The sequence below is a fragment of the Phyllostomus discolor genome, chromosome 3, assembly GCF_004126475.2.
Source record: "Phyllostomus discolor isolate MPI-MPIP mPhyDis1 chromosome 3, mPhyDis1.pri.v3, whole genome shotgun sequence".
Classification (NCBI taxonomy): Eukaryota; Metazoa; Chordata; class Mammalia; order Chiroptera; family Phyllostomidae; genus Phyllostomus; species Phyllostomus discolor.
In genome coordinates, this window is record NC_040905.2 from 203,997,739 (window position 1) to 204,025,659 (window position 27,921).

The 27,921-nt window shown below is 44.2% G+C and overlaps 1 protein-coding gene across 1 annotated transcript; it reads right to left on the minus strand.

The window, feature by feature from the left end:
* Positions 1–649: 649 nt before the first annotated feature.
* Positions 650–27,921, minus strand: STOM (stomatin). Its single transcript, XM_028508876.2, has 7 exons — positions 27,772–27,921; positions 12,796–12,899; positions 11,858–11,930; positions 10,252–10,334; positions 7,733–7,936; positions 6,529–6,663; positions 650–2,651 (listed from the first exon to the last, which is right to left on the minus strand). The coding sequence occupies exons 1-7, from the start codon at positions 27,830–27,832 to the stop codon at positions 2,457–2,459; spliced, it is 855 nt and encodes a 284-aa protein (XP_028364677.1). The 5' UTR covers positions 27,833–27,921; the 3' UTR covers positions 650–2,456.

A 27,921-nucleotide genomic window follows, 5' to 3' on the forward strand; every position in this document is an offset into this window, starting at 1 on the left:
AAGATGCATTTTGACACCTCGAGTCTTTGGCATTAGACAGTCCATGTTTATTCCCAGCTCTGCTCCTTACCAGCCACGTGACTCTGGAAGTTTTAACCTTTCAGCATCAGAGTTCTCATCTGTAAAATGGGGACCATGAAGTATCTCCACCAAGCTGTCTTGAGGATAAAATGACAGAATGCCTGTATGAGTATTTGAGCACAGAGCCGGGTACCTGGTGCTCCACAGATGGTAACCATCGATTCAAGACGGTTCTTCAAAGGTGGAATGTTGCAGGTGACACCCACTGGTTTTATATCATCGATTTTGCCTTTGTAAGTCGAGGGTCTGCCCAGGTGAGCAGCTGGGTGGCAGCAAGAAGCGAGTCCTCTCTTGCTTGCTTGGATTAAGGCAAAGGGAAATGAAACCAGCGGAGGTTTCGGGGGTGCAAGGACTCAAACTCTCTGGGGAAGTGGGGGGGGGGCGCAGGTGCACCAGAGCGAGAGGTGCCAGATGGGCTGCCGTAGCCTCTTCTCTTCCCCTGGCCCTTGAGGAGCACATGATAAAGCCATGGCAGGCAGCATGGGACTGGGGCATCTCTGCTCCACCTCTGGAAAACGAAAACCACGTGCACTGGATGCAGGAAGAAGCAGGCTCTCACCCCAAGAAAGTCGGTAAAAGTGCACTCTTTATTATTATGTACAGTGTTGGGAGGGGAGGCCACTGGGAACAAACTCTTGCGCTCATACCCTCACCCCAGGTGGTTTCATTTCAGACTCCTGGGCTAGGAACCCACAGGCAGAAAAACACAGACTGTTTGGTGCCTGGAGACAGGGAAACTCAAGGGACCGAAAGCATTGTTACTCTAGGTCTGGGAAGAGACTTTCAGCTGGAGTATGTGCTTGTTTTCTGGTCCTCGGTAGTTGTTAAGGGCGAGCCACCTCGTAAAAGAGATAAAATCATTATTTTCAAATTCTCTACGCCACTTGAGTTTCAAGTCGAAATGCTCCCCATACATCTAATAAACTAAGCCAGGATCCATGGTGGTTCGAGGTTTTCTAAGATAAGCTTGGGAATGGGGTGAAGGGGAGGGGACACTCATTGGCTGGGACTGACAGGGTAACCCGGCTAACGACAGGCGCGTCAAGTGGCTCTGGTGAGGGAGCAGCTGGCCTTAGACTTCCGGGGCTGGACTCGGCCTCGAAGGGGACGAGTCACTGTCAGCCAGCATTCTAGGCCGGCACAGAGAACGCCAGGTTGCTCAGGCCACGGGCATCTGAGACACGGAAGGTGCTTCCCAGGATCACAGACACAGCAGCTGTGGTTCAGAAGGGCTGACCGCTTCCTCCTTCAGCATCGAGAACACGGAGGCCAATAAAGATCTACATCCGTTTACCACAGATATCCTAAGCCTGGCAGCGCCTTCCCACGCTCATGGGATGGTATGTGCTTAACATGTTGTGAATTCTATATACCTCTTAATGAGTGGGATCTGTAACCAGTATATTTCACAGTGTACAACAGTTAATACATGCCGACAGTGAAATATCATGGTCTTCCGAAGATATTTTAAAAAGTATTAGTCCTTAAGCTATTCAAGTGGCTATAAAAACAACTGTTTATAGAACTCAGAAAATTTTATTTAAAAAAATCAAAACTATTTAGAACCTGTTTTATGAAAGCGGGCAAACGTGAGACGGCAGCACTGTGTGGCAGGCGTCCAGCTGATCTGAGTCACACACTGCAGCAGGTTCATTTACTCACAGAGAGACCTCAAGAAGTCAACAACAACAACAAAAACCCTGCCACATTATTTTAAAAGGACCTCTACAATAGCGGATTTAAGTCTTTCAAAGGTTAGGGCAATCACTTTCATTGATCTTGGCCTTCCTCCGGTGCTGCGGAGAAAATGCCTAGTCTCCAGGGAGGATTATTTTGAAACATGGTTTGGATTTAAAGTAAATGGATGTTACGAAATTTTCCTTAGGTATGATTCCCCGGAAGTAAGGCACATGTGGCCCGGAGAAGCTGGCTGAGGCCCGGGGTCACTGTTTTCTGCAAAGCACACCTCCAGCCAAGGGCATTGGAGGGTGGGTTCCCTTGCCCTGGCTCCTGGCTGCGAGTGTAGAACGGCTCAGTGAAAGTCAAAAAAAAAAAAAAAAAAAAAAAAGGGAGTGGGGGGGTGGGAATTTAACCTATCACATGATGTAAAAATATGAACTTCTTTATATTTAAAGAGCAAGAGACTGTCTTATATAAATCTCCCTCTCATAACACAGTATTTATAAGCTAACAATCTGTATCTGTTTCAGGTCACTACACATTCTAAGAACACCACACTCGATATATGGAAAAGGAAGGGGAAGGAGAGCAGTCAAGCTGCCCTCCCCACTCTCTCCTCACGGGTTAAAGGCTAGTTTGGTCCCTGCTTTGTCCTCAGAGGGGCAGAGCTCCCCAGTGGGTGAGGCCGGTAGGCCTCAGTGTTTCGCCCCTATGATGCCTTGCAACATGTCTATGGGCAGAGGGAAGACAATGGTGGAGTTTTTCTCAGCGGCAATGGTGGTCAGTGTCTGAAGGTAGCGGAGCTGCAGGGCGGCAGGAGACTCAGTGATGACCATGGAGGCTTCTTTCAGGGCCCTGGACGCATTCATCTCCCCCTCGGCTGCAATGACCTGCGGGCAGCGAAAGGAGAGGTCAAACCAGAGACAGCGGCAGGCGGCCAGCAGGCGGCACAGAACTTCCCAGGCAGCACGCCAGCAGGGTTTTGAGGGGGAAACACTGAGAGATGACTGAGGACCCACGAGCAGGGGACAGGAGGGGAAGGGAAGTGCTTCAGAGTGACGGGCACAACTCACTGGTGCCTGGGGGGCTGAGTGTGTGCGGGAGGAAAGGGGACAGGGGCCGAGTCCCGGGTTTCTAGGTCTCGGCCGCCGGAGAGTGCCATTGGGTGAGATTGGAAATGTAGGATATGGTCCTTTTTGAGGGCGAGGGCCAAGTTTAGAGGGTTAAACAACTTAATTTATCCAGGCAAACCCATCATGTCCTACTTAAGTCTCTGAGAAGGCAAGTGCCAGGTATGCTGGAAGAGAATCAGGTAACTGTTGTCCGAGGCAAGCACAGCAGAGAAAGCATGAGTAAACAAACCCCTGCCACGAGCACAGCGGGATCTGATTTTTCCCCACGTCATCTCGGATTTCCAATTAGACTCTTTATTTATTTATTTTTTTTTTGGTCTAGACATGGACCAACTGCAAACATACCTCACCTCCCACCACCGATCAATACACAATCTCTTGGCTGGGAAGCCAGACCCACTGGGCCGGACACACACTTTGTTCACAGAAAAGCTGCCTTGAGTGAGCTGCCCAAGATGTGAACCCAGCATCTCTGCCTCAACGTAGGCCAAGTACATACATTGTGGACAGGATTTTAGAAAGCGAAACAGGGTACATGTGGGTATAGGTGGGGCTTTTGCCAAATGCACAGTAATCCTGTATCAGTCAACACCTTATATTTCTGGACCACTGTTTTAAAACCTGGCATTTTCAAGTCTGTGAGGTTACTGCTGTCTCCCGCTGTGGCCCAGGTGGGCTGGTCCGGAAGAAGAGCAGAGAAAAATGATCTGTATTTCTGCACTCCACCCTCTCACGTAAGGGATGGCCAGGCCCAGAAATAGGAGCTTGGAGGCATGCCAAGCATTCTTCTGAGAGTTATGACAAAGGAAGGAGATTGTATTTCATTCAAGTCGTGAGGAGTTGGTCTAAAAACTTGCAAGAATTCAGCTCACTAACTGGTGGGAGAATCTGTCCTCTTCTGTGACTGGCTCCTTTCTCTCAAATTCTACCCGTGAGCACTTGCGTGTTCATTCACTTTGTTGTAGAGTATCCCTTCAGGGGAACAAACCGCGCTATCCCACAGCTAGCAATGGACACTGGGGTGGTTTCCAGTTGGGGCAATGACAAGGCTCTGCTGTGAGTATTGCAGGGCATGCCTTTTCATAAACACATGCACACATTTCTGTTAGGTGCACACTGCCAGATTGCTTTACAAAGGAGTTGCACCAATTTATACTCTTACCGACGACATAGAGTTCCAATACCTCCCTCACCCACACTTGGTTCTCTTCTTTCTTTTTAAAGCCATTCTGGTGGATGTCTAGTGTGGCATCTCCTTGTGATTTGGATTTATATTTTCCTGAAGCCTAATTAACAAAGGAACTTTTCTCTGAAGTCTCTTAATCTGTAGGCTCTCCTATCCTTTGCTGTTTCTTTGTTGAAGAAACAGGCCTGCCCTATTTTCCGTGAGAACTTGAATACATGGTTTGGAATATATGGGTTATGGATGTTGCAGAGCCACTGCATTTTACAGAAGGGCTGGGCTCACGACGATTCTGCGTGTGGACCCCGGCCTGAAAGACAGATGAGCATCACCACCGGGGGCCACGGGACTGCTTCCAGGCCAACCCTACGGCCCCAGGCCAGTGGGAGCAGAGCGATGTAGAATTTTAACCAGCTTCAGTAATCTCTTCTTACTGTTTTGAAAGGAAATAGGAATCCTCTTTCCTAACTGCTGGGAACACTTGCGGACGAGGCCCAGTCCACCCTGGAAAGTTCCAGAGGAGGCCATGAGGGGCAGAGGGGACTTCTAATCTCTACCACCACTAACAGACTCTGTGACCTTCAGGAGATCACGTAGCTTTTCTAGGCTTCAATTTTTTAAATCTGAGCAGTGGATTGGCACATAAGTTTCATTTTAAGAGCCACTTCCAAGCAGCTGAGGGCTGTTACCAGAAGCGCTCCAGAGGGCCAAGTCTAAGCCCAGGGGGGAACAGCGCTGTGGTTAATTGCCGGCATGGGAATTAAGGGTGGGGTGGCAGCATCTGGGCCGGGCACTTGTCACCCTCCGAAGATGGCCGCTATGGACCCGTGGGGCCCTGACATTCTGTGTAGTGACAAATTCTGCTGTTCAGTGTGACTTGGAAATGGGGCTTTTGGTGAATGACATATTGTAGGTATAAGTGATTCCTAAGTTTTTAAATAATTAGATTCTAGTAGGGCATGTTTAATATTATCAAAAATACAATTTAGTCTTCTACGTGTGATGATTGGAAAGAAAGCACTTGAAGGATCCGAGTGTCACCAGGGTAGCCTCCCAAGCATCAGTGATCACATCAGAAAAACCTAAAATTTCTGGTTAACAGGAAATTCTGGGTGTATTGTGTCAGATGAACTATGACTCTATTTGGGTCTGGTTAAGGAATTACAGTGACCCATTTGTGGCTTACAGGGCATCCTAAGGGAAGGGCGGTGTGCTGCAGTTAGCCAATCACCACCAGCTACCGCTAATCTTCTAACAACAACAAATGGGTTTACTTCTTATGTCTTGGGAGATCGGTCAAGTCCACAGAGGCCCCTCCTGCCAAACCGCCCCAATTCCTCCGCACATCCACGGGCAAGGGGCTGTGAGCCCCGATTAGCACCTGACTTTACCCTTCGGCCAAGGCTGGGCCGGAGACCATCTCTCTGCTGTGAATTTGGAATCCGGGCTGGTCTGTCTCCTTCAGTGTTTGACTCGAGTCAGACAGTCTCTCCCTCAGACCGTCTGCAGCGCGATGAGGCCCGGGAAACGAAATGACTCGCTCGCTTCCGTCCTGACTCCAGTTCTGACGCAGCTCGACTCTATGTCTGGCCCTTGGGTTTGCCTGGAGAGGCAGTCCTGCGTCCTAGCGCAGCATCACCTCCACAGAGCCTCTTTCCTAGGCCAGGTTAACAACTACAGCCTCAGCGCTTCTCAAGGGGGCCACGCATCTATGCAGGGTTAGACATAGGCAGAGATGATGACGGAAAGGAAGGGATGGGGGGGTGGAAAGCAGACATCAAAGAAAGAAAAATTAGTCCTGGCTGGTGTGGCTCAGTGGACTGAATACCGGCCTGTGAACCCAAAGGCTGTCTGTTCGATTCCCAGTCAGGGCACAAAGAAAGAAAAATTTTTAGAAAGAGGAGAGAGAGAGAGGAAGAAGCAACAGTAAGAAAAAAGCAGATCCAGAGAAAAGGGAGAGCAGGAAGGGAGACAAAAGAAACGAATGAATGGCAAGCAAACCGGTGAGGCTGCCCATTTGCTCTGATGTCAGGACTGAGAGATTGTGCCCTCCACAGGGGGCGGGGAGAACAAAGCACAGGACACACAGTTAGTAAAAGAGGGAACGCTGGACGTGCCGATACGCCGCTCATGCAATACTGAGTGAAAAAGCAAGGTGCAGAACAGTGTGTATGGTGCGACCTACGTCTGTAAAACAAACAGGCCGACAGCCTAACAAGCTAGTCAAATAGAACCCAAGTAAACCAGAAGCGATAATTTGGAAGTAAACACACCAACCTGTTAAGAGTGGCGACCTCTGGGGAGATACAGTGTGAAGCGACTGGGAGGGCTTTCACCTTAACTAGATGCTTCAGGAGTATTTCTAATTTTTATAACGAACATGTTTTTCTTTTTTTAATTAAAAAGAGAATTCAGTGGGAAAAACAAACTACAAAAAAAAAAAAAGGTGACCTTGGCTCGGGCTTCCCGGGATGCTTCCGCCTCTGCGGCCATGGCCCTCTGCAGCTGCACGGGCAGTTTCACGTCCTTAATCTCCACGCGCTCCACCTTGATCCCCCAGTCATCCGTGGCGTCGTCCAGGGTGGTCTGGCAGGAAGAGAGAAGGCAGGCTACAGTGGTCGGTCCCAGTCCCGGGGCCTGAGGTTGCCGGGCACCTTGGGACCTGAAGTAGACCAGGTGCTAGCTCACTGGGGACTGGCTCTGATTTGGTTACTAACATGCTAACACAGGCAAACTTTCTCTAAAAAGGCAGCTAGTGCCCTGGCTGGTGTAGCTCAGTGGATTGAGCACGGGCTGCAAACCAAAGCATCACAGGTTCGATTCCCAGTCAGGGCACATGCCTGGGTTGTGGGCCACGGCCTCCAGCAGCCACACATTGATGTTTCTCTCTCTCTCCCTCCCTTCCCACTCTAAAAATAAATAAATAAAATCTTTAAAAAAGGCAGATAGTGATTATTGATCTTCAGTCTGCTGCAACTATTTGACCCCGCTCTTCTAGATCAAAAGCAGCCGTGGATACCACACAAACAGATGGGCATGGCTGTCTTCCAATAAGACTTTCCCAATTAAGACAGGTGGTCAGCCAAGCCCCAAGCTGACGTGACTCTGCGTGAGCCACGTTCCTTCTTTGTGCTTCGGCTTCCTCCCCTTGCAGCGGCGGGAGTGAAGTCGTACTGTTCATTCCCCACGGTTATTGTTGGTATCGACTAAGGTCACAGACTTCACACGCAATGAAGTCTCAACAAGTACCAAGAGGTCAGGTTGATAGTGCTCTTGAACGGGTCAGGTGTAACGGATCATCTATGATTAGAGCAGCACCGGAAAGCATAAGACTTCCCAGGGGGTCACGGGGCTCTGAGAACACAACTTTACCGACACTTGCACTACACAAACAGCCTCTGAACTACTATGCTAAAGAAAAGGTTAATACTAATTCTGGAAAGATACATACACTGGATAAGAAAAATAATGCACACATCTGAGTGTTACTACCCGTGAGCTATCTGTGTGGAAAACATCCCCTTCCATCAAGTTTGGAAAAACCTTTCTGTGAGGAAAGAAAGGCCAGTGGTCCCCCAACTTCAGTGGGTAAGTTCTCCAACAAGCATCGAGTCTCTGCTTCAATTCACGATTTCTAGTGAGTGGCGCGCCTCACCTGCATGTTGTGTGCAATTTCTTCTCTGTCGGAGAGGATCTGGGAGAGGTTCTTGGTGCCCAGCACGTTCCTCAGAGTAGTCTGCGCCAACAGACGGGTGGCGGAGTCGGCGTTGGTGATGTTCGCCACGGCCAGGGTCGCGTTCTGGACGCGGTAATAGACCACGCCATCCACACTAATTGTCACCGAGTCCTTAGTGAGGATCTACGATGTAAAGAAAGTGATTTTATGTCTGCCTGCCAACTCTTTCTTTAATATAGCTGTCAGGAATGCCATTCCATAGAACATCTCGTAACGCCGGCTGACTTTTAAAGCCACGGCAGAGCACGCCCGTCCCTTTGAACCTCGCTGCAGTGACTTTACCGATTCACATCATTATTCCTCTATTAGACTATGAATTTCTTGAGGCATCTGTCTCTGTATCTCTATCTCCAGCAGAATGCTTGATATATAGCAAGTTGTCAATAAACAAGAGATGAGTTAAAATGAAACGGGGTCCTTGGAATACCGTGACTAATGGGGAGCATGGCAGTGAGAGGAGACCTGGAGTTTCAACTCTGCCCATACTTCCCTCGGTGACCTCTAGCTTTTAAACTGTTTGACCCAGCCCTGGCTGCTCTGGCTCAGTCGGTTGGAGCCTTGTCCCGCAAACTGAAAGAGTGCAGGTTCAATTCCCGGTCAGGGCACCTGCCTAGGTTGCAGGTTTAGTACCTGGTCGGGTGTGTAAAGGAGGCAACTGATTGATGCTTCTCTCTCTCTCTCTCTCTCTCTCTCAAATCAATAAATATATCCTCAGGTGAGGATTAAACAAATTTAAACTGTTTAACCTAGAGATTCCTCATTTGTGAGATGGAGCTAATAAGACTGCCCAGTTCTACACAAATTTCTTTGAAGATCAAATAAGAAAATGTTGGTGAACAAGGCCCTTTTGAAAGTCTTCAGAGCTCTAACGTGAAATATAATTCTAAATATATCACTCTAACTTGAAAGAGAAGTGGGAGACTTGTAAATAAATGTATAGTGCATTGCCATCTTCTGTGAAAAGTAATTCTTTCCCATGAGGCCATGGGAAAAATGTGTGTCACTTCTAAACAAATTCTTGACACTGTGACTCAGCCACGGCCAGAGCCTTCCAACGCCGCAGCCTCTCTGCCGACTATTTATCGCAGGCGGTGCGTTTATCTCTCTCCACAGCGAGTTCACAGGGATGAGAAAAGGGACTGCCTGCCAAGTTCCAAGGCGCTCTGCATTCACAGCTGGCAGGAAAGCAGACAGCAGCTGGCAGGCAGAAGCAGGCAGTGACCCTGCCAGATGCCTGCAGTGCTGCAGAGGAAAAGTCCGAGTTCCCAGCTATGCTGAAAGGGGCTCCTTCTGGGAGCAGGTCCTTCCTGAAGCACGGGAAAACGTGCAGAGAACACAGCGATGCTCTCAGTCTTGTTCTAGGGGGTAAAAATGATTTCTGGTGTCACTGCACCTGTGTGGACTATGAGGTCTGACCTCACCAACTACTTGGCTCAGTCCCAGCAAGGAGCTTCCAAGGCTGGCTTCTGGCTTTCTGTGACAAGAGGAGGCAATGTGGCCAGGCCCCACCACCCTGCTGGATACCTGGCTTTTGGCCAGGAAACACTGGCAGTATTTTTCTGGCCCTCCCCTCATTATGTTTGTAGGCCTTCTGTCTGCAATAGTTATTATGCCTCCTTAGACAAAAGTACCAGCACGGCCGTCTCTACCTCAAGGGCCACGAAGGAGCTGATGCAGGATGCACGTAGCATGGGGTTGTGGGAAAAGCACTGGACCCCGAATCCAAAGAGCTGGGTTTTCGACCTGCGTCTACCCCTGTGGCCTGGAGGAATCTCATCGTCTCACGGCAACTAGACGCTTTCTAGGGATCCTGCTGTTTCGACTGTGATAATGTTTGTGAAGTTGTTTGAAAAGGCGTGAAATAATTACTAGTCTAAAACATTATATACTTTATCTAAAATGCCAAATAAGCAGTTTGTAATTCTTTGGCTTTTAACCAATGTATCTAGAATAAAATCAAGACCTGTAGGGAGAAGAGTATCATACCAAACAGGATTTTCTGTCAGAAACCCAGAGAGAAGAAATGTGGTAGAGAAAAAATGACAATAATGCTAACCTGCGCATTATTATATTACTATATATATATATAATTACATTATATATAATGTAATATACTTACATTAACATTACACTGCGTTTTATAAAAACAAGCACTTACACGGCCCTTCACTATCAGTCACTGTTGGAAGTACTTTACGTATAACTCATGCAGTTCTCTCAAGAACCCCATAAAGTAGGTCCTATTATTACGATCTCTACTTTATACATTAGGAAGCTGAAGCCCAGAGAAGTTAAACACCTGGCTCAGGGACCCCAGCTAGAAGACGGTGAGCGCAGACGGGCATGAACCCACGCCGTAGCCCCACCCACGCCGCCTCTCACTGCCCCGCACTCTCACACGTGCTACCTCGGTCTTCCACGGCAAAGGGCCGCCTTACCTCCTGAGGCGGAATATCGAACGAAATGGTCCTCATGTCCACTTTGATGAAGCTGTCAGTGCACGGCAGAACAAAAAACAAACCTGCAACCGAGACCCACAGAAGGTTATGGGGAGAGACCAGCACCTCATCGGCTTCCCTTCCCTTCAGTTCTCGCAGCAGTGACCTCACCCACTGTAAGTCGTGAGTTCATCTCGGCGGAGGAGCCAGAAGCTGGGATCGTTATCCTTGACTCCTCTCGCCTACTCCCCGACCTGAGCGGTCCTCACCAAGGCCTGCGGACTGCGTGGCCTTACTCCACTGTGATGTCACTCTGTTTTCACTTAGACCTGTGCAATCGCTTCCCAGGTCATCCTCCTGTTCCTTCCAGCGTCTCTCCTCCGACCTAGTCTCTAAGCTGCAAGCAGAGCGCTCCTTTCTGAAGTACAAACCGCTGAACGAGCCATCCGAGGTTTGCGGGACCTGCCCCAGCGTACCTCTTCAGCCGCCCCCTGCTCCTCCTGTCCTCCGCTCTGAGCAACCCGCGGTTCCTTGAATCTGGAATACTCTCCTCTACACTGCCCTGTGCATGCTGCTCTTTCTGGCAGGAATACCTCCCCTAATACCTTTTCATGCCTCAAGATTCAGCCCAGTTGTCCCCTCCGGAAAGCCTTGTCTCATCCTACAAGTTCGGGTCAGGCACTCTTCTCTGGGTTTCCACAGCTATTTGAATCACAATGCTCATCACATAGAATTGTAACTATCTGTCTCCTTGTTCGTGCCCCACCACTAGACAGTAAGATCCTTGAGGGCAGGAACTGTGTTAGAACAGGTCCCCCCACCCCCAACCTCCAGGGCACTGGCCACTATTGCTTGGGGCCTGTTAGGAGCTGGGGCACACAGCAGGAGGTGAGCTTGAATGGAATGCCCTTGAATCACCCTGCAACCATTCCCCCACGCTGGTCCATGGAAAAATTGTCTTCCACGAAACTGGTCCCTGGTGCCAAAAGGCTGGGGATTGCTGTGTTAGAGTCTCCAGTGAATTCCCAGAGCCTGGACGCTGGGAACTTAAATGAAGTTTGCCAAAAAACAACTCAAAGCCTTTATTTTATTTTATTTTTTAAAAAAGTTTATTTATTTTTAGAGAGATGGGAAGGGAGGGAGAGAGAGAGAGGGAGAGAAACATCGATGTGCAAGAAATACATCGACCAGTGGCCTCTCTCACGCCCCCAACTGGGGACCTGGCCCACAACTGAGGCATGTGCCCTGACTGGGAACCAAACCACTGACCTTTTGGTTCACAGGCTGGCACTCAGTCCACTGAGTCACGCCAGCTGGGGTTCAAAGCCTTTGTTTCAGTGGGGACTCTCATGCTTCAACTCACACAGCTGTAGCTATTCCTGGCCTACGACAATCTTATCAGCTCCAATGGGAAGGGGAGGGGAGAAGAAGGAAGGAAAGAGTGGTTACAGCAAGACTGGCTAGCACCCCTGCTATTGTTACACAGCTCCTGTTATATGAAGAACTCCTTTCTAAGTCAACAGAAGAGAACCTCATAAAAGAAATCACATCAGTAAAAGAAAGAATGTCAGTCTCCAGGCAAACAACCTAGAAGCCCAGTACTGACCAGGTCCTTTGGCTCCGCCTTGTAAAATGCGCCCCAATCTAAAGATGATGGCTCGTTCATATTCTTTTATGATCTAGATTGAAAACATAAATAATAATTTAGTATAAGCACAAATATTTATATGCATAGCTTTTTAAATATGTTTCTGCTCTAAAGAGGTTACATGACTCTATTTCCTTCTCTATAATCCAGATTATATCTAAAAATAATATGTCTAATGGATTATATCTACAAATAATATGTCTATGTTAATACCTCCAAGTATATTTATTTACTTTTTTTACTAATTATAAAAGGAAGAGTTATTCATTGTATAAAATTTAGAAAGTATAGAATAGTATACAGAAGCAAATCCATAACCTCACCCCTCAGCTATTAACATTATTATTCAATTACTCGTGCATCGTTAATACAGAAAAAAAAGCTAAAGTTCTCACATTTGTCTCCTAATTTCTTAAATTATAATAATTCTTAGAGCACATTTATCTTTCTAGGAATATATAAATGATAGTCATCTATCAAAGTATTAATCACTTTATAGAAAAAATAGCCAGCATTTGGGAAGCACTCACTATGTGTCAAGCATTGGGATAAGTATGTTTAAACACATTAACTCATTTAATCCTCACAATGGCCCGTTTTACAGGTGAGGAAACATGGCAGAGGTCACACCTTCAACAATGGAGCCAGCAGTGAAGCTCAGTACACTGTGGATGGCGCTCTTATCTAACCCTCAGGAAGGACGGCCTGAACTGGCTGAAAAGAACTGGTAAGATTCCCCTGTAATAGGTGACCAGTGTGAATTTTCCAAAGAAGAGGTGGAGGGAAAAGAATTACAGGCCACCACAACCTCTGCCTCTCCTACACGTGCACACACAAAGTGGGTTTCTGTGGCTAGGAGTTGACACTTTTGCAGATGCGAATGAAATATTCTTTACCTTTATGCACAACCATATTGAAAATGGGAAAGTTGCGAGTGTGAACAATAATGAGAAAAACACCAAAATCCATCCACAGATTCCAAGGCCTGTGTAGGGGCTCTCTGGGAAAACAAAAAAAATACACAGCTCTTACCGTTGTCACCAGCACACTCAGCACCGCCTCCATCCCTACTATTCACCGAACGCCTCTGCCTGGCGTCATACCGGATGTTTCTGGCAAATCCTCCCATCTGATCCACACAACAGCCTTAAGTGTAGGTTTTCCTAATCTACTTAACATAACACAAGTATTTTTCACATTATTCTTTTATTCTTTTTAATTAAAAAGTGTGTTTATTGTTGTTAGAGGAAGAGGGGAGAGAGACAGACAGAGAGGAACGCCAATGTCAGACAGAATCAGCTGCCTCCCCTACGTGCCCGACTGGGTTAGGTTAAACCTGCAACGTGGGTGTGTGCCCTGACCGGAAATCGAACCCCCAACCTTTTGGTGTACAGGATGACACTCCAACCAACGAAGCCACACTGGCCAGGGCCACGTTATTCTTTTCTTTACCCAGCAATCATTTACTAAGCACCTAATATCAATTATGCCCTGAGCTTTGCACTGAAGTCGTAAAAGTAAGACCCAACCCCAGCTATCAGGAAGGTTAAAGTTTAATGGGGAAGGTAAACAGTTGGGTTGTCCGAGGGCCTTCTTGTGGGATGTAGTTTCCAGAAAATACCAATGAAAAGAAAGGGGAAGGAAGGAAAAGGACATTTAAGCCAAGGGCGCAGCATAATTAAAGGGGAAAACCATATATGATGATAAGCTCATGTAGAGCCTCTTTTTAAAAATGACACCTGTAAAATATTTCACTAGGTACATGCACCATAATTGATTAGCCAATTCCTCACCCATCCTTCCAATTGCATCATAATTTTGGTTAGGTGAATATCAAATGCTGTATCATCATGAATATAGAAATACAATTCAAAGCTAAGCCATGCCATGAAGCACAGTTTTCCTTTCCCGTACAACTGTTTTTCCTCTTTCGGAGTCCATGCCTTGTATCTTCCCTTTGCTTAGTTTTCAGTGGGCTTAATAATTTAACCTCAAACTTTTCATCCGTCGTCCAAATCTTTCTGAAGGGTCAGGGACGCTATGAATTTCACCTTCCGACAAAGAGTCTCTCATGGAGCCCTGTCTGGACACTCTCTCTCTCCCTCTCTCTCCCTCTCCCTCTCCCTCTCCCCCCCCCCCCCCCCCTCCCCCTCCCCCTCTCTCCCTCTCTCTCCCTCTCTCTCCTCTCTCTCCCTCTCTCTCCCTCCTCTCTCCCTGTCTCTCTCCCTCTCTCCTCCCTCTCTCCTCCCTCTCTCTCTCTCTCTCGGCAGGTGCGCCCCGCTGTCGGCGATGTCCTCTCGCTAGCATCCTGGGAAATTCCCTTCCCATCCGGTATCTAGTGTCTTCCTCGTTTTTAGTTTGTTTTTTCTTTTTTGTGTGTGAAGGACAGAGGCACTGACTAGGCCAAGAGATACTATCATTTTTCTTATCGACCACGGAAGCCTTCTGCTCTATTTCCAGGAATTGTTTTAATAACAGGAGATTGGCAAGAGGGGAAGAGATAGGCCGGGCACGTGTCACTGCTCAGAAGACAGGGCAAAGATGGCGGTGAGACAGGGCTCTGAATAAACAGGAGGCCAAACAATAAGCAGCGTTAAGGCTGGGAGCACGGGAGAAAGACAGACACAGGTCTAGTGCTCCAAAACATGCAGATGAAAAACCAGAAATACAGAGTACTTTGGTTACCTGTGACTTTGTAGTCTTCTGATCCTGTGTCGTAGTGTGAGATAAACATCCTTATGCATAGTTAAATAAAAGTGATCTCTGTTAATTCTGGAGGTTTGTAAGTTATAATTTTGGGGGTACACCACATTCACTGAGAGAATATCCCAAGCAAGGCCACAGTGCTGTTGTGGAGAAGCCTCGATCAGGTATTATTAGGGTAACTGATAATCATCACAGCGGCCATTTTTAGATGGTTCATCATACACCAAGTGCATGGGGCTAAATTACTTAAGATGTGTATCTAATGTACTGCTTACAAAGCCCTGAAACGTATTTTTAATTGTGTTTTACGAGTGAAGTACATGAAGCAACGTGACTTTCCCAGTGTCAGACAATGGAGGACCTGGGATTCAAACACAGGTCATCTTACTCCAAAGCCCATGTTCTAAATCAATTCACTCTGACCCTTTGCCTCTGAATGAAAAAAAAAACAAACCTCATTAAAGAAGTTTGTGTTTGGAGCATTTTCTTCAGTCGTATTCAAACTGGGAAAGCAAGGCAGGAGTTCTAAGAGTGAAATCTGATATTCCTACAGAGGAAGTCCTCTTAATTCCAGCTTTGTCTATTTATAGAAAAAGCCAGTCTCAAGGCTCTTTGCCAGACTCAGGCCTAGGTTTCCAAAGTGAAATGAAGTCCGAACAAGGAACAGATTGGATACAGAGACTCATCTGACAGCTTTCTGAAGACCCCTGTATTGCCCAAGTCTCCGGCATCTCTGTCCCGAATGTGCTGGACTATAAACTCCCCGAGGGCAGGGATGTTTATTATTCATTTTTAAAAAAGATTTATTTATTTATTTTTTTAGAGAGGGAAGGGAGGGAGAAAGAGAGAGAGAGAGAAACATCACTGTGCGGTTGCTGGGGGCCATGGCCTACAACCCAGGCATGTGCCCTGACTGGGAATCGAACCTGCGATGCTTTGGTTCGCAGCCACGCTCAATCCACTGAGCTATGCCAGCCAGGTTATTATTCATTTTTATATTCCCAATGCCTAGTTCAGTAACCGGCACATGGTGGGAATAAAATAAAACCTCACTAAGTTTTCTAGCTAGATGTGTTCTTCCTTGCCCTGAATCTTGATAGCACTTTTTAAACCTCTCTTATGGCACTGATATTTTGCCCAATACTTTAGTGTATTGTGCATTTATATCCCATACTAGATTGAGATTTCCTGAGAATGGGGAGCATCTTCGTTTCCACTTAAATTCTGCTACTTCCTAGTTGTATGATCTTCACCTCTTTGAACTGTAGCTTCTCCACCTATAGTGTAAGGATAATTGACTGGTTTTGTAGGGTTGAAGCAGAGCTCAATAAATATGGAAGGCAGTTTTCTGGAATCCCCGTTTTACTCAAGTGTTCCCAGTCTCACAATATAAATGAGGAAATAGGTAGCATTGACCCTCTGTGCTAAAGCCTCTTAAACTACTTAATTTTCCCCTCACTTCATGCCTCCCTCCTGCCAGGCTAGGCTTAGACCTTCAGAGACCCTCAAGGAAGTTCATTTACATATTGAGTCACTAAATTATTGAATTGTTGTCTCCATGAGGAAAAGCTAGAAAGTGTAGCCCAGTTTTTCTTTTGGGGGGCTTAGTTTCCATTGCCACATTATGTTTTTGAGAAGCTCAGATGAGTACACAGAATTACACATCAAAAAGAACAATTAACTAAGCGGATATTCTGAAAACTGGGCCTGGTCCTTCACCAGAGTGTATACACTAGGGAAATGGCATTATTCCATATTATTCTAGTGCCTTTAACATAAAACTATCCTAGTTTCAACTCTTAGAATTCTTTCCCACTTGGTTATAGCTTTCAAATGTACACAAATCACATCCCTCAGAGAAATGAGGTTTAAACTCCACGTGGCCATAAATGAACCCTAGTCATCTACCACTTATGGGCTAAATGGTAACATATTCATAACTAAATAATAATATTGAATGATATTCCATTATCTCATATAATGAACATTTTGGTTGTGTCCAATTTTCTCAGTTAGAAACTGCAGCATTGAATATACTTTTAGCAAAGTTTCCATAATCCTTATTATGTATACTAACTTTGCTGAAAAGATGACATTGCATTATTAAATTTATCTTATTCTTGAGGTAACTTTTACTACTACTAATAAAAGCCATTTACTGAATGTTTATTACATGTCGGACACAAGCCCTAGCTCCTTATATACATTATTTCTAATGTTTACAAAATTCTGTAAAGTATAAAATATTGCCCCAGGGGCCCCAAAGTAATAAAGCGAAAGATTTTCTGGGAGGAGACAAAAGAAAACAAAAAAACAAAAACCATGAAACAAATGATAAAAACAAGTTATACCGTAATTTTTGTTTGGTTAGCTTCCAGAAAAGCAGTAAAATATTCTTTTCAAAATAGTAACGGGCATAATTTCAGAGCACTGGATGGCGTTAATGGTCCCATGTCAGCTGGTTTACCTTAAGGTCTTCTGAACTTGGCCCTGTGTACTGGGAATCACATGGAGTGATATTATACATCCCATTTATCAATGCGCCTCTATTCTGCAATGTAAAAAGTACTGGATTTCCTCTTCAAGGAAAGGCCAGGAACATGTCTTACCCGAAAGTCTGACTCAGACTCATAGGCATCACTACACACACACAAAGAGATGAATTAGCCGAAGAATGACTGAAATACCTAAACTGCAAGCTATGAAGACAATCTTTTCCTTCTTCCTTCTTGGAATAGAAGTGAAACACTTCACGTTGTAAACTTCCAAGAACAGTGAGAGTGGGGAAGGACAGGATGGCCAGGAACTCAGCCTCAGAAACACAGGCTCTGTGGTTCTGAGAGCTCTTTGTAAGGGGCGACAGTAGGTCAGACGGCAATTTTTGAATTTTTCTTAGAAGCACATACATTCGGGATATGTGTTCTTTTTGACCGGTACTATGCCTCATCAGAAACTCTATGTCAGGATTTGGCAAACTCTTCCTGTAAAGGGTGAGGAAATACACATTTGAGGCTTGGTGGGCCTTCGGTCTGTCACAACTACTGAACACTGTGCCACTGCAGTGCAGCAGGGGCCGCAGGCGACAACACTGCATGAACGTGAGCAAGGCTGCCTCCCAATAAAGCTTAACTTAAGGACACTGAAATCCAAACCTCGTGTGAGTTTCATGTGCAACAAAATCTGCTTCTTTAAAAAACATTATAAAAGTAAAAACTAGTCATAGCTTGTGAGCCATACAAAAACAGGCAATTGGGTAGACTTAGAATAAATTAAATTATATTAAATACATGTGGTCGTTTCCCAGGTATCGATTAATGGTACACTTCCCAGACTCCCAGTTACTCCTTCCTTTGCTTGTTTTGAAACAAGGTGTTTATCAGAACCGATAAATAAAAATTCAAGGTGGAAACAGGCAAAAGGGCAGATGAAGCAAGTGACGATAAAAACACCTTAAATTAATCAAAATCTTGCTATACTCAATTTTTCAAATGACTGGAATTTTAGGGGAAAGAGACAAAAGACGTGAAGGAAACAACAGGAGGAAAGGAAAACTAAAAGAAATGGAGAAAAAGGGTTAGAGAGGACAGGGACAATGAAAACGAGTGTGGTCTTCTGCAGACAAAGACTAAAACCACAGAGACGAGAGAGGGGCAGAGTTTAGCGCACAGTACGGCCACAGTAGAATGTGTGTTGCAAACACGATGGTATTTGCTTTGGAGATCACAACTTGCAGCTCCCTCGGGCAGAGGTTTTCAAAGCAAACCAGCACTCGCTCCAGCCCATCTTTTAAGTGATTATTTTAATTAGGCACGGTTTACAATTCTTCGAATGCCCTTATCCTTAAACCTCTAGGGAAAACATTATTCTTTGGGCGAGAATGGCCACAGGCCAGATGATTTCAAGTTAAGCACCATGACTGAACACTGTAACTTTCCTTCCTATTATTAACCATCTATAATTATAAGGACCAGATCAAAAGAACTGATACTGATAAGGCATTATGTGATTTGAGTCGCGGAATTTAAAATGTATTTTACCATGAGATATTAAGGAGAGGAAATGGGCTAATCCTTTTAAGAAAGATTTTCAATAAAAGTTGAAACAAACAGAATCCTTTGCTTAGCCTGAAAATAAAGAAATTAAGTATAAATATTTCCTTTCCCAAGCATCTTGAAGATTTTCTATAGCTTTCCTTCATTCACATGTTTCTAGCTGTAAAATAAGATGAAAAAAATTGGTGAGAGTATCCTCCATAATTTTAAATTCAAATCCCTCAGTCTTAAATTGGCCCCCATCTCCTAATTTCCTGTAGCGCTTCATCCTCCCTAAACAACACTGAACACATTTGTTAATTATTCAGTGACTGTCTTCTTCATGAGATTTTGGTCTCATTAAAGCCGTATAGCATGATGGCCTCAGAGCTGGCTCTGCCCCGTATTGGCTGTGTGATGCTGGGAAAGCACCGTAATTCTGTGCTTTAAACCAGGGCAAATAAGAGTGCCTCTTCAGGTAAAACTGTCATTATCTGCGGATGACACGATATCGTATATAGAGAACCCTAAAGAGTCCACCAAAAAACTACTAGAACTGATAAATGAATTCAGTAAAGTAGCAGGATACAAAATAAATATTCAGAGATCAGTTGCATTTTTGTACACCAATAATGAACAATCAGAAAGAGAAACTAAAAACAATCTTATATACAATTGCATTAAAAAAACCTCCCTAGGAACAAATTTAACCAAGGAGGTAAAAGACCTGTACTCAGAAAAAGTAAGACACTAAAGAAAGAAATCGAAGAAGATACCAATAAATGGAAGCATATACTGTACTTATGGATAGAAATAATTAAAATCGTTAAAAATGTCCATACCACACAAAGCAATCTATAGATTCAATGCAATTCCTATCAAAATGCCAATGGTGTTTTTCACAGAACTAGAACAAATAATCTAAAATTTTGTGTAGAAACATAAAAGACCCAAGTAGTGACAGCAATCCTGAAAATAAAAAAGCACAAAGTTGAAGGTAACACATGACTTGATATCAAACTATATTATAAGGCTATAGTAATCAAAACAGCATGGTACTGGCATAAAAACAGACACTTAAATCAACGTAACCAAATAGCCCAGAAATAAACCTATGCCTATACGGCTAATTAATCTATGGCAAAGGAGACAAGAATATACAATGGGGTAAAGACGATTTATTCAGTAAATAATGTGGGAAAAATTGGACAGATACCTGCAAAAAATTGAAACTAGACAACCTTTTTATACTATATATAAAAATAAACCCAAAATGGATTAAAGACTTAAATGCAAGACCCGAAACCATAAAAATCTGAAAAGAAAACATAGTCAGTAAAACCTCCAGCATTTCTGTTAGTGATATTTTTTTCTGACATATCTCCTGGGGAAGGGAAACAAAAGACAAAAAAACAATGGAACTACATCAAACTAAAAAGTTTTTGTACAGCAAAGGAAACCATCAACAAAACAAAAAGACAACACACTGAATGGGAGAAGATATTCACCAATGATACATCTGATAAGGAGTTAATATCCAAAGTTTATAAAGAACTCAGATAATACCAAAAAAGCAGACCCAACTGAAAACTGGGCAGAGGACCTGAATAGACACTTTTCCGAAGAAGACATACAGATGGCCACTAAACATGGAAAGATGCTCAATATCACTAATCATCAGAGAAATGTAAATTAAAACCATAATGAGATGTCACCTGACACCCATCAGAAAAGCTATCATCAATAAATCAACAAACAAGTGCTAGCAAGGATATGGGAATCCAGATTGGTGTAACCAGCACTGGAAAACACTGTGGAGGTTCCTCAGAAAATTAAAAATGGGACTGTCTTACGCCCCAGCAATTCTACATCTGGGTATGCATTTAAAGAACCCCAAAACACTAATTCAAAAGGTGATATGCACCCCCATGTTCATTGCAGCATTATTTATAATAGCCAAGATTTGGAAGCAATCTAAATGTCCATCAATAGGTGAATGGACAAAAAAGCTGTGGTACAGCCCTGACCAGTGTGGCTCAGTTGGTTGAGCATCGTCCCACAAAGCAAAAGGTCACTGGTTGGATGCCCTATCAGGGCACATGCCTGGGTTGTGGGTGTGGACCCAGGCTTGTTTGTTGATTTATTGATGATAGCTTCTCTGATGGGTGTGAGGTGTATATGGGAGGCATCCCTCAGGGAGAAGGATGTTTTTCTCCCTCTCTTTTTCCCTCTTTTCCTCTCTATCTAAAAATAAATAAATAGATTCTTTTAAAAAAAAAGCTGTGGTACATATGTACAATAGAATATTATTCCACCATAAAAATGAAATCTTACCTCTTGTGACAGCATGGATGGACCTAGAGGGTATCATGCTACGTGAAATAAGCCAAACTGAGAAAGACAAATACCATATGATTTCACTTGTATGTGGAATATAAAGAACAAGATAAATGAACAAACTAAATAGAAACAGACTTATAGATACTGAGAACAGACTGATGGATGCCAGATGGGAAAGCACTGGGGGACAGAGTGGAAAAAGCTGAGGGGGTTCTACAGCACTAATCGGTAGTTACAGAGTAGGCATGGGATGTAAGGAAAAGGACAGAGAACGTATTTAATAATGTGGTCACTGTCTGTGGTGCCAGGCGGACACCTGAATGATCAGTGGGAACAGCCTGTAAGTATATGAATGTCTATCCACTGGTCTGTACATCTGAAACTAAAACAAAATTGTACTGAATGCAAACTTTCCTGGAAGAAGATTTTTAAAAGGAAAAAAGAATTCCTATAAAATTGAAAAAAAAAAGTACCTCTTCAGAGGGTCAGTGTGAAAAGCAAATGAGCTACGGTAATATGGAGGTTACCCAGTGCCTAACGGTTACTCAGAAAACATTTGTTCAGTACATAGTTGTTGAATGAGTAGAGCAACTCTGCCGTTTCTTTGTGGGGAAGGAAAGACGGCCTCTTATGTAAGACAAACTGAAACGACATGTCAGCAGACGGGATCCAGGAAATCAGTTCCCCAAAGCTCTGTCCCCAAGCAGTTGTCACACTGCTTTCCTCCAAGTGTCCTTTCCTCTTTTTAAAGTCAGACCCTTCCACGCGTGAAGTTAGAGAATTCAGAAAGGCAAAAGAATGTGCTGAAGATGGCCCATGTTGGAAAAACAGAAACAGTTATGTGCAGAAATATGTGAGGGGAAAACAATTTCATAACGGTATTCAGTTAATTAAATCTAGTCTAGGCCTGAAATATATTAAAACAAAACAAAGCCCTCCTGCTTCTTGGTGTTTTTTTGTTTCTTTTTCTGCTCTTTCACTTGGGCATCTTAAAAGTATAATTTTTTTCTCATAAAAGTCTTTACAGAATAACATCATTTTAATTAAAAAAAAAAAAAAAGAATGTGAAACAGAAGCATAAGGGAACTAGATCATAAGGTTCCCAATTCTTTAGCTGAGGCTGAACAGCTAAGCAGTGGCTGAGAGCTTGCTCCCATTCCAATTCTAACTCTACTTTCTCATTAGTAAAATGAGGAAAAAGAACAGTAGTTACAGAGTTCTTATGATGACTGAATGAGAAACTACGTAAAATGCTTGACGGGTAGGCTGTGTTCACTAAATAGCAGCCATTATTATCACCACAAATTTAAGGTCATTATTGATATAGTTTATAGGAATGAGCTTTTTACTAAGTGCATTACCTTCTGGGACCTGCACACCACGGAGAAAATATCGAGACTAACAATCTGCTGGGGGACCCCGTCTCTGGAGAAGAAAACAGGCCCCACTGGGGGAGGGAGGTAAGTCAGATTTCTAAACTTTCTTGGACCATCTTCAGGTCTAGAACTTTTTAAAATTTCTTGTATAATTACTAGGCTTTCTAAAAAATAATTAACCTTTTAATTTTGTTTTCCTCATTAAATATCTTAATAATTTACACTTTAAAATTGCAAAAGAACATTCACATAAAACTTTTCATTTGATACTCAAAACCTGGGGAGATGGATATTGCAGTAAGGGTTACTGTATTTGGCCGTGTATGGTGTGCACCCACATTTTCGGCCCAAACTTTCAGGGAAAAAATTGTTCATTTTAATCTTTTAATTCAATTATTTATTTGTTTGTTTATTTATATTTACAAACAAAACCAATGATCATATTCCAGGGTATTATTTTGCATACGGATATTATTATTGCTTTCTAGAGTTATACTTTTAACACATAAGCATACATAAAAGAATTAAAAACAGCTTCTGGCCAGGATGGGGGCAGAGGTAGATATGTTCACGTTGAATTTAAAAAGAAAAAACAACCAGAACTACCAGAAAATAGAACTGTATGGAAGTCTGACAACCAAGGAGATAAGGTAGAAACATCCATCCAGACTGGTAGGAGGGGCAGAGAAGGGCAGCGGGGGCAGAGAGGACTCGAGGCGGGGTAGCAGCTGATGGACCGGGTGGTCCTACATTCAAGTGTGGATAAACTGGAAGGGACAGCTGGGGAGTAAGATGGACCGTGCAACCTGGGGTTTCAGCACAGGAAAAGAAAGCCCCAAAACCTCTGGCTATAACATCCTGTGGGGGTTGCAGCAGCCAGAGAAACTAGAAGTCTGACGGGAGAGTCTGATAGAGGGGCCCATAGGATCCTAGAACATGCACAAGCCCACCCACCTGGGAATCAGCACCAGGGCAGCACCTCAAAGAGCGTGATTCACTTGTGTGTAGCGGGGGAAGTGACTGAAAGCAGGGTGAGAGCCGAGCAAGTGGCATTGTTCCTCTCTGACCCCTCTCCCACATACAGTGCCACAACCCAGCCAAGTGGGGTACCCTACCCTGCCAGATACCTAAGGCTCCGCCTCTTATAACATAAGAGGTGCAACATAAGAGACAAAGAAATATGGCCCAAATGAAAGAACAGATCAAAACTCAAGAAAAAGAACGAAGCAATGAGGAGACAGCCAACCTATCAAGATACAGAGTTCAAAACACTGGTAATCAGGATGGTCAAAGAAATGATTGAGTAAGGCTGCAAAATAAAAGAAGTGAAGGCTATACAAAGTGAAATAAAGCAAAACATACAGGTAACCAACAGTGAAGGGAAGGAAACCAGGACTCAGATCAATAATTTGGAACAAAAGGAAGAAATAAACATTCAACTAGAACAGAATGAAGAAATAAAAATTCAAAAAATGAGGAGAGGCTTAGGAACCTCCAGGACAACTTTGACCGTTTTGACATCTGAATCATATGGGTGCCAGAAGGAAGAGTAAGAAATAGAAAACATACTTGAAAAAATAATGAAGGAAAACTTCCCCAATCTGGTAAAGGAACTGGACATGGAAGTCCAGGAAGCTCAAACAGTCCCAAAGAAGTTGGACCCAAAGAGGAACACATTAAGACATATCATAATCAACTTACCCAAGATTAAAGATAAGGAGAGAATCTTAAAAGTAGAGAGGGAAAAGGTGACAGTTACCTACAAAGGAGTTCCCATAAGACTATCAGCTGATTTCTCCAAAGAAACCTTGCAGCCAAGAAGGGACTGAACAGAAGTGTTCAAAGTCATGAAAGGCAAGAACCTACATCCACGATTACTCTATCCAGCAAAGCTATCATTTAGAATGGAAAGGCAGATACAGTGTTCCCAGATAAGGTCAAGTTAAAGGAGTTAATAATCACCAAGCCCTTATTACATGAAATGTTAAAGGGACTTATCCAAGAAAAAGAAAAGGATCAAAACTATGAACAGTAAAATAACAACAAACTTACAACTATCAACAATTGAACCTAAAAAGCAAAAACAAAAACAAAAACTAAGCAAACAACTAGAACAGGAACAGAATCACAGAAATGGACATCACATGGAGTGGGGAGGAGGAGGCAGAGAATGGGGGGGGAAGCTCAGGGACTAGGAAGCGTAATTGGTAGGTACAAAACAGACAGGGGAGGTTAAGAATAGTATAGGAAATGGAGAAGCCAAAGGACTTAGATGTATGTCCCATGGACATGAACTAAGGTGAGGGAATGCTGGTGGGAGGGAGGGTGCAGGATGGAGAGGAAGGGGAGAAAAAAGTGGGACAACTGTAATAGTATAGTCAATAAAATATATTAAAGAAGTATTTGACTTTAAAGTAATCAGGAAATTATTAACTCTGTCTTTCACAGTGTAAAATTTAAACCATCAGGTGGTACCAAGAACCTATTTAATAATTACAAAAAATAGATAAATACCAGCTTTTGTAGACTTGGTCCCCTGTTTGAATTAAATGATGACCGTCGATGGTTTAACTAGATTCATTATTGAAGAAATTACAAAGTTCTGCCCAATCTGATGGCTGTAGAACTGAAATGAACAAATCAGTCCCTGGCTTCTGCTTATTTTCAGGCATTTTCTCAAAAGGATTTGTTCTGTTGACATGACTCTTAATTATAATACATTTCTGGGCAATCCACTTGCATTGTTTCATTACGAAATGAATGTACTGGCTTTAAGAAAAACTAGTCTTGCACTAGGTGTGGTCATATTTATGTTCCTAAGACTAACTGTCAGCTTTTATATCCACTGCTTCCCTCAGAGGCAGCCCACTGGAGCTGCCTTGTTCAAGAGGTCTCAATAGAGCTGGGCACTTTCTTTGTTTTTGCCTTTCACCTTCAGTGAAATAAAATGTTTGACAAGGTCCTCAGTTTGGATATGCATTCTGGAGGTAGCTCTAGGATAGGAAAATGGTTTGGATTGCAATTAGGTAATGTTTGCCAAGCACTTGGACTGTGTTTGGCACGTAGTAAGCACTCAATAAATTCTAGTAATGACATTCCTACCAGTGTCAGATCTCTAAGGTTTACATTTTTTAAAAAAGTGGACACATGGACAGAAACAAGGTGGGGTGGAAACAGGAGGGAGGTGGGGAGGGCTGGGATGGGAGGAAAAGGCAGAAAACTATACTTGAACAACAATTAAAATAAAAATAAAAATTAAAAATATGTGTTAAAAAATGAAATAAAAAAGTGACTGCACTAATTGAAGACCTTTTCACTAATTTTTTCACTGAAGAACAAGAGGATTTCTTTTAGCATTTGCAGTAGAGACGGGTCAACCTGCATGATTACTGCACTGGTAAGAATACTATCATCAATTGTGTAGTTGATACATTGAAATAATCCAGTGAAAATAAAACAATGAAAGTTAAAAGGCATAGACAAAGCAAAATTTTATTTGCATGTATAATTTTCTGAGAAGTTGTATAGTTTTCATTATATTCTTAAAAGATTTATAAAATGAACTTTTGAAGTGAAAACTGGTCAGTGACTATGAAAAACAACTACATGAACACTAAGTACAAGGCTCATGTTTATTCCCAAAGAACTTCTGTACACAGATTTCCCACTGCAGTTTCACCCAACTTTGAATATGGATAGTCCTTGAGTCTCCCACTGGAAAAAGGACCTGCCCACCTTCCTATCTAGAAAAACAGTGAATGGCCCATTTTTTTTTTTTATCTTCAAGTTTTAGAGTCAGTCAAACCCTGACTTAAAATATGGCTCCATATAAACTGTGTGACATTTAAGCCATTTAACTTCTCTGAGTGTCAGTTTCTTCAAGTTTATCCTCCCTGTTACACTCCTGATTTGGGAAGAGAACTCTGCAAGGTGCTTACCAGAGAACAGTGAGGGACAAAGGTTTCAGTAAGTCTTCTGATGCTCCTGGGAAGGAACTAACTAACGGCAAGGATCACTGAGAAAGGCAAATCGGGCTTATACAGGACGAGTGGACAAGGCTGGCTTTATGAATACTCAGAACAGATGAGTTCAAAATACAGGGTCCAGCAGAAGTAACGCCTTGCTTGAGTGTGGTGGGTAGGGTCTCAATATGGGTGTAATAATTTATAGTTTTAATTTGAACATTTCACCTAAAACGCCATATGGTGTGCTTGAGTGTGATTTTGTTATGTTACAGAAGTACATGCTTATGATTTTGTAATAAAACATTCTGTAATAAAGAAGGGGTGTTACTTGTGCTGGACCCTGTAGCATTCTTTGTGGCGGTGTTGAGAAAGCCCACCCAGCCCCCTAAATTTCTTTCAGCGTCATCCTCTCTGAAATTCCATCCATAGAAATAATTCTTTTGGGTCACTAAGAGCCCCTGGGAGGGGACCAATGTCTCCTGAGAGGTTATGCCTCTCTTTTTGAACCCCCTAAGGAGTTAGCCAATAATGGTTCAAGGTGATAGCCTTCTCAAGGGCACTAGTTCTGTCACAGGAGAACAAAACTGAGCCACTTACAGTTTCTGCCTTCAAGACTGGGAAGGCCCTGGTGGATGCGAGTGAGAGTGAGGGAACCCAGAGATCCTAGTGAGGGACAAAAGCCAGGTCCTTAGGACAACATAAAGTTGTAGAAAGTGAATGGGGTGGAAAGTGAAGCTGGGAAGAGTTGCGGGAAGAAGGCCAACAAGAGACTTCTCTTCTTCCCGAAATACCGCCCACTCTGAGTCAGGAGCTGGGCGCGAAACCTCACAGGTCGGTCTTGCTTATTACAACACATGGAACTGGTCGGGAGTTTTTGTAGGGGAGCTGAAGTTCTTTCCGATGCCGGAGACTGGGGGCTCACGCCGGGGGGTGCGGGGTGGACGAAGGCTGGGTGGAGGAGGTGGACTCCGAGGGGACAGGGCGGGAAGGAAAGAGGAGTGGGCAGACAGGGAAGATGCGGGGTCCCGGGTGTGGAGTGCAGGTGTGAACCCCGCCTTCACCACTCGCTGGCCCCGAGTCACCTTTGCATCTCCCTGTCCGCGTGCGTGGCGGGAGATAATGAACCAAAAGCTCCGGCACAGGGCCTGGCATTTGGCAACCACTGGATAACGCCAGATGCCCCCGCCCCTCTCTCCGGACGCCTTCGCGTACTGGAAACGCGCGCTGCTGTTGGCGCGTCCACAGTGTGCCGGGCACGCAGCTCTGTTCACTCCGCACCCTAGCATCCCTAGACCTGACCCACAGCCCGTGAAACAGGGTTCGTCATTCTCGGCGTGCAAGTGAGGAAACCGCACATTTAAGTAGCGATCGCACTGCTAAGCAACGGAGACTAGCCTGGGAGCTCCCGGCTGGGGCTTGAACCTGAGGACAGGGGTAGGGGGCGCGGGGCTTACCCTTGAAGGTATCAGGGCCCCTCCGGGTTTGGGGGTCCTCTCCGTGCCTCTTCTCAGACATGCTGCCAGAGCCGGGGTCGCTGGTATCCGCACGCGATCGCTGAAGACAGACCCGGTGCAGCCAAGAGTGCCTGGAGATGACCCGAGTCT

Excerpts from the sequence above, each read along its gene's own strand:
- STOM (XM_028508876.2), bottom strand. The coding sequence starts at position 27,832 with ATGTCTGAGAAGAGGCACGGAGAGGACCCCCAAACCCGGAGGGGCCCT. Across the intron at positions 11,931-12,795 it reads CAATATGGTTGTGCATAAAG|ATCATAAAAGAATATGAACG; the intron begins GTAAAGAATATT and ends TTTTCAATCTAG. Across the intron at positions 6,664-7,732 it reads AAATTGCACACAACATGCAG|ACCACCCTGGACGACGCCAC; the intron begins GTGAGGCGCGCC and ends TCTTCCTGCCAG.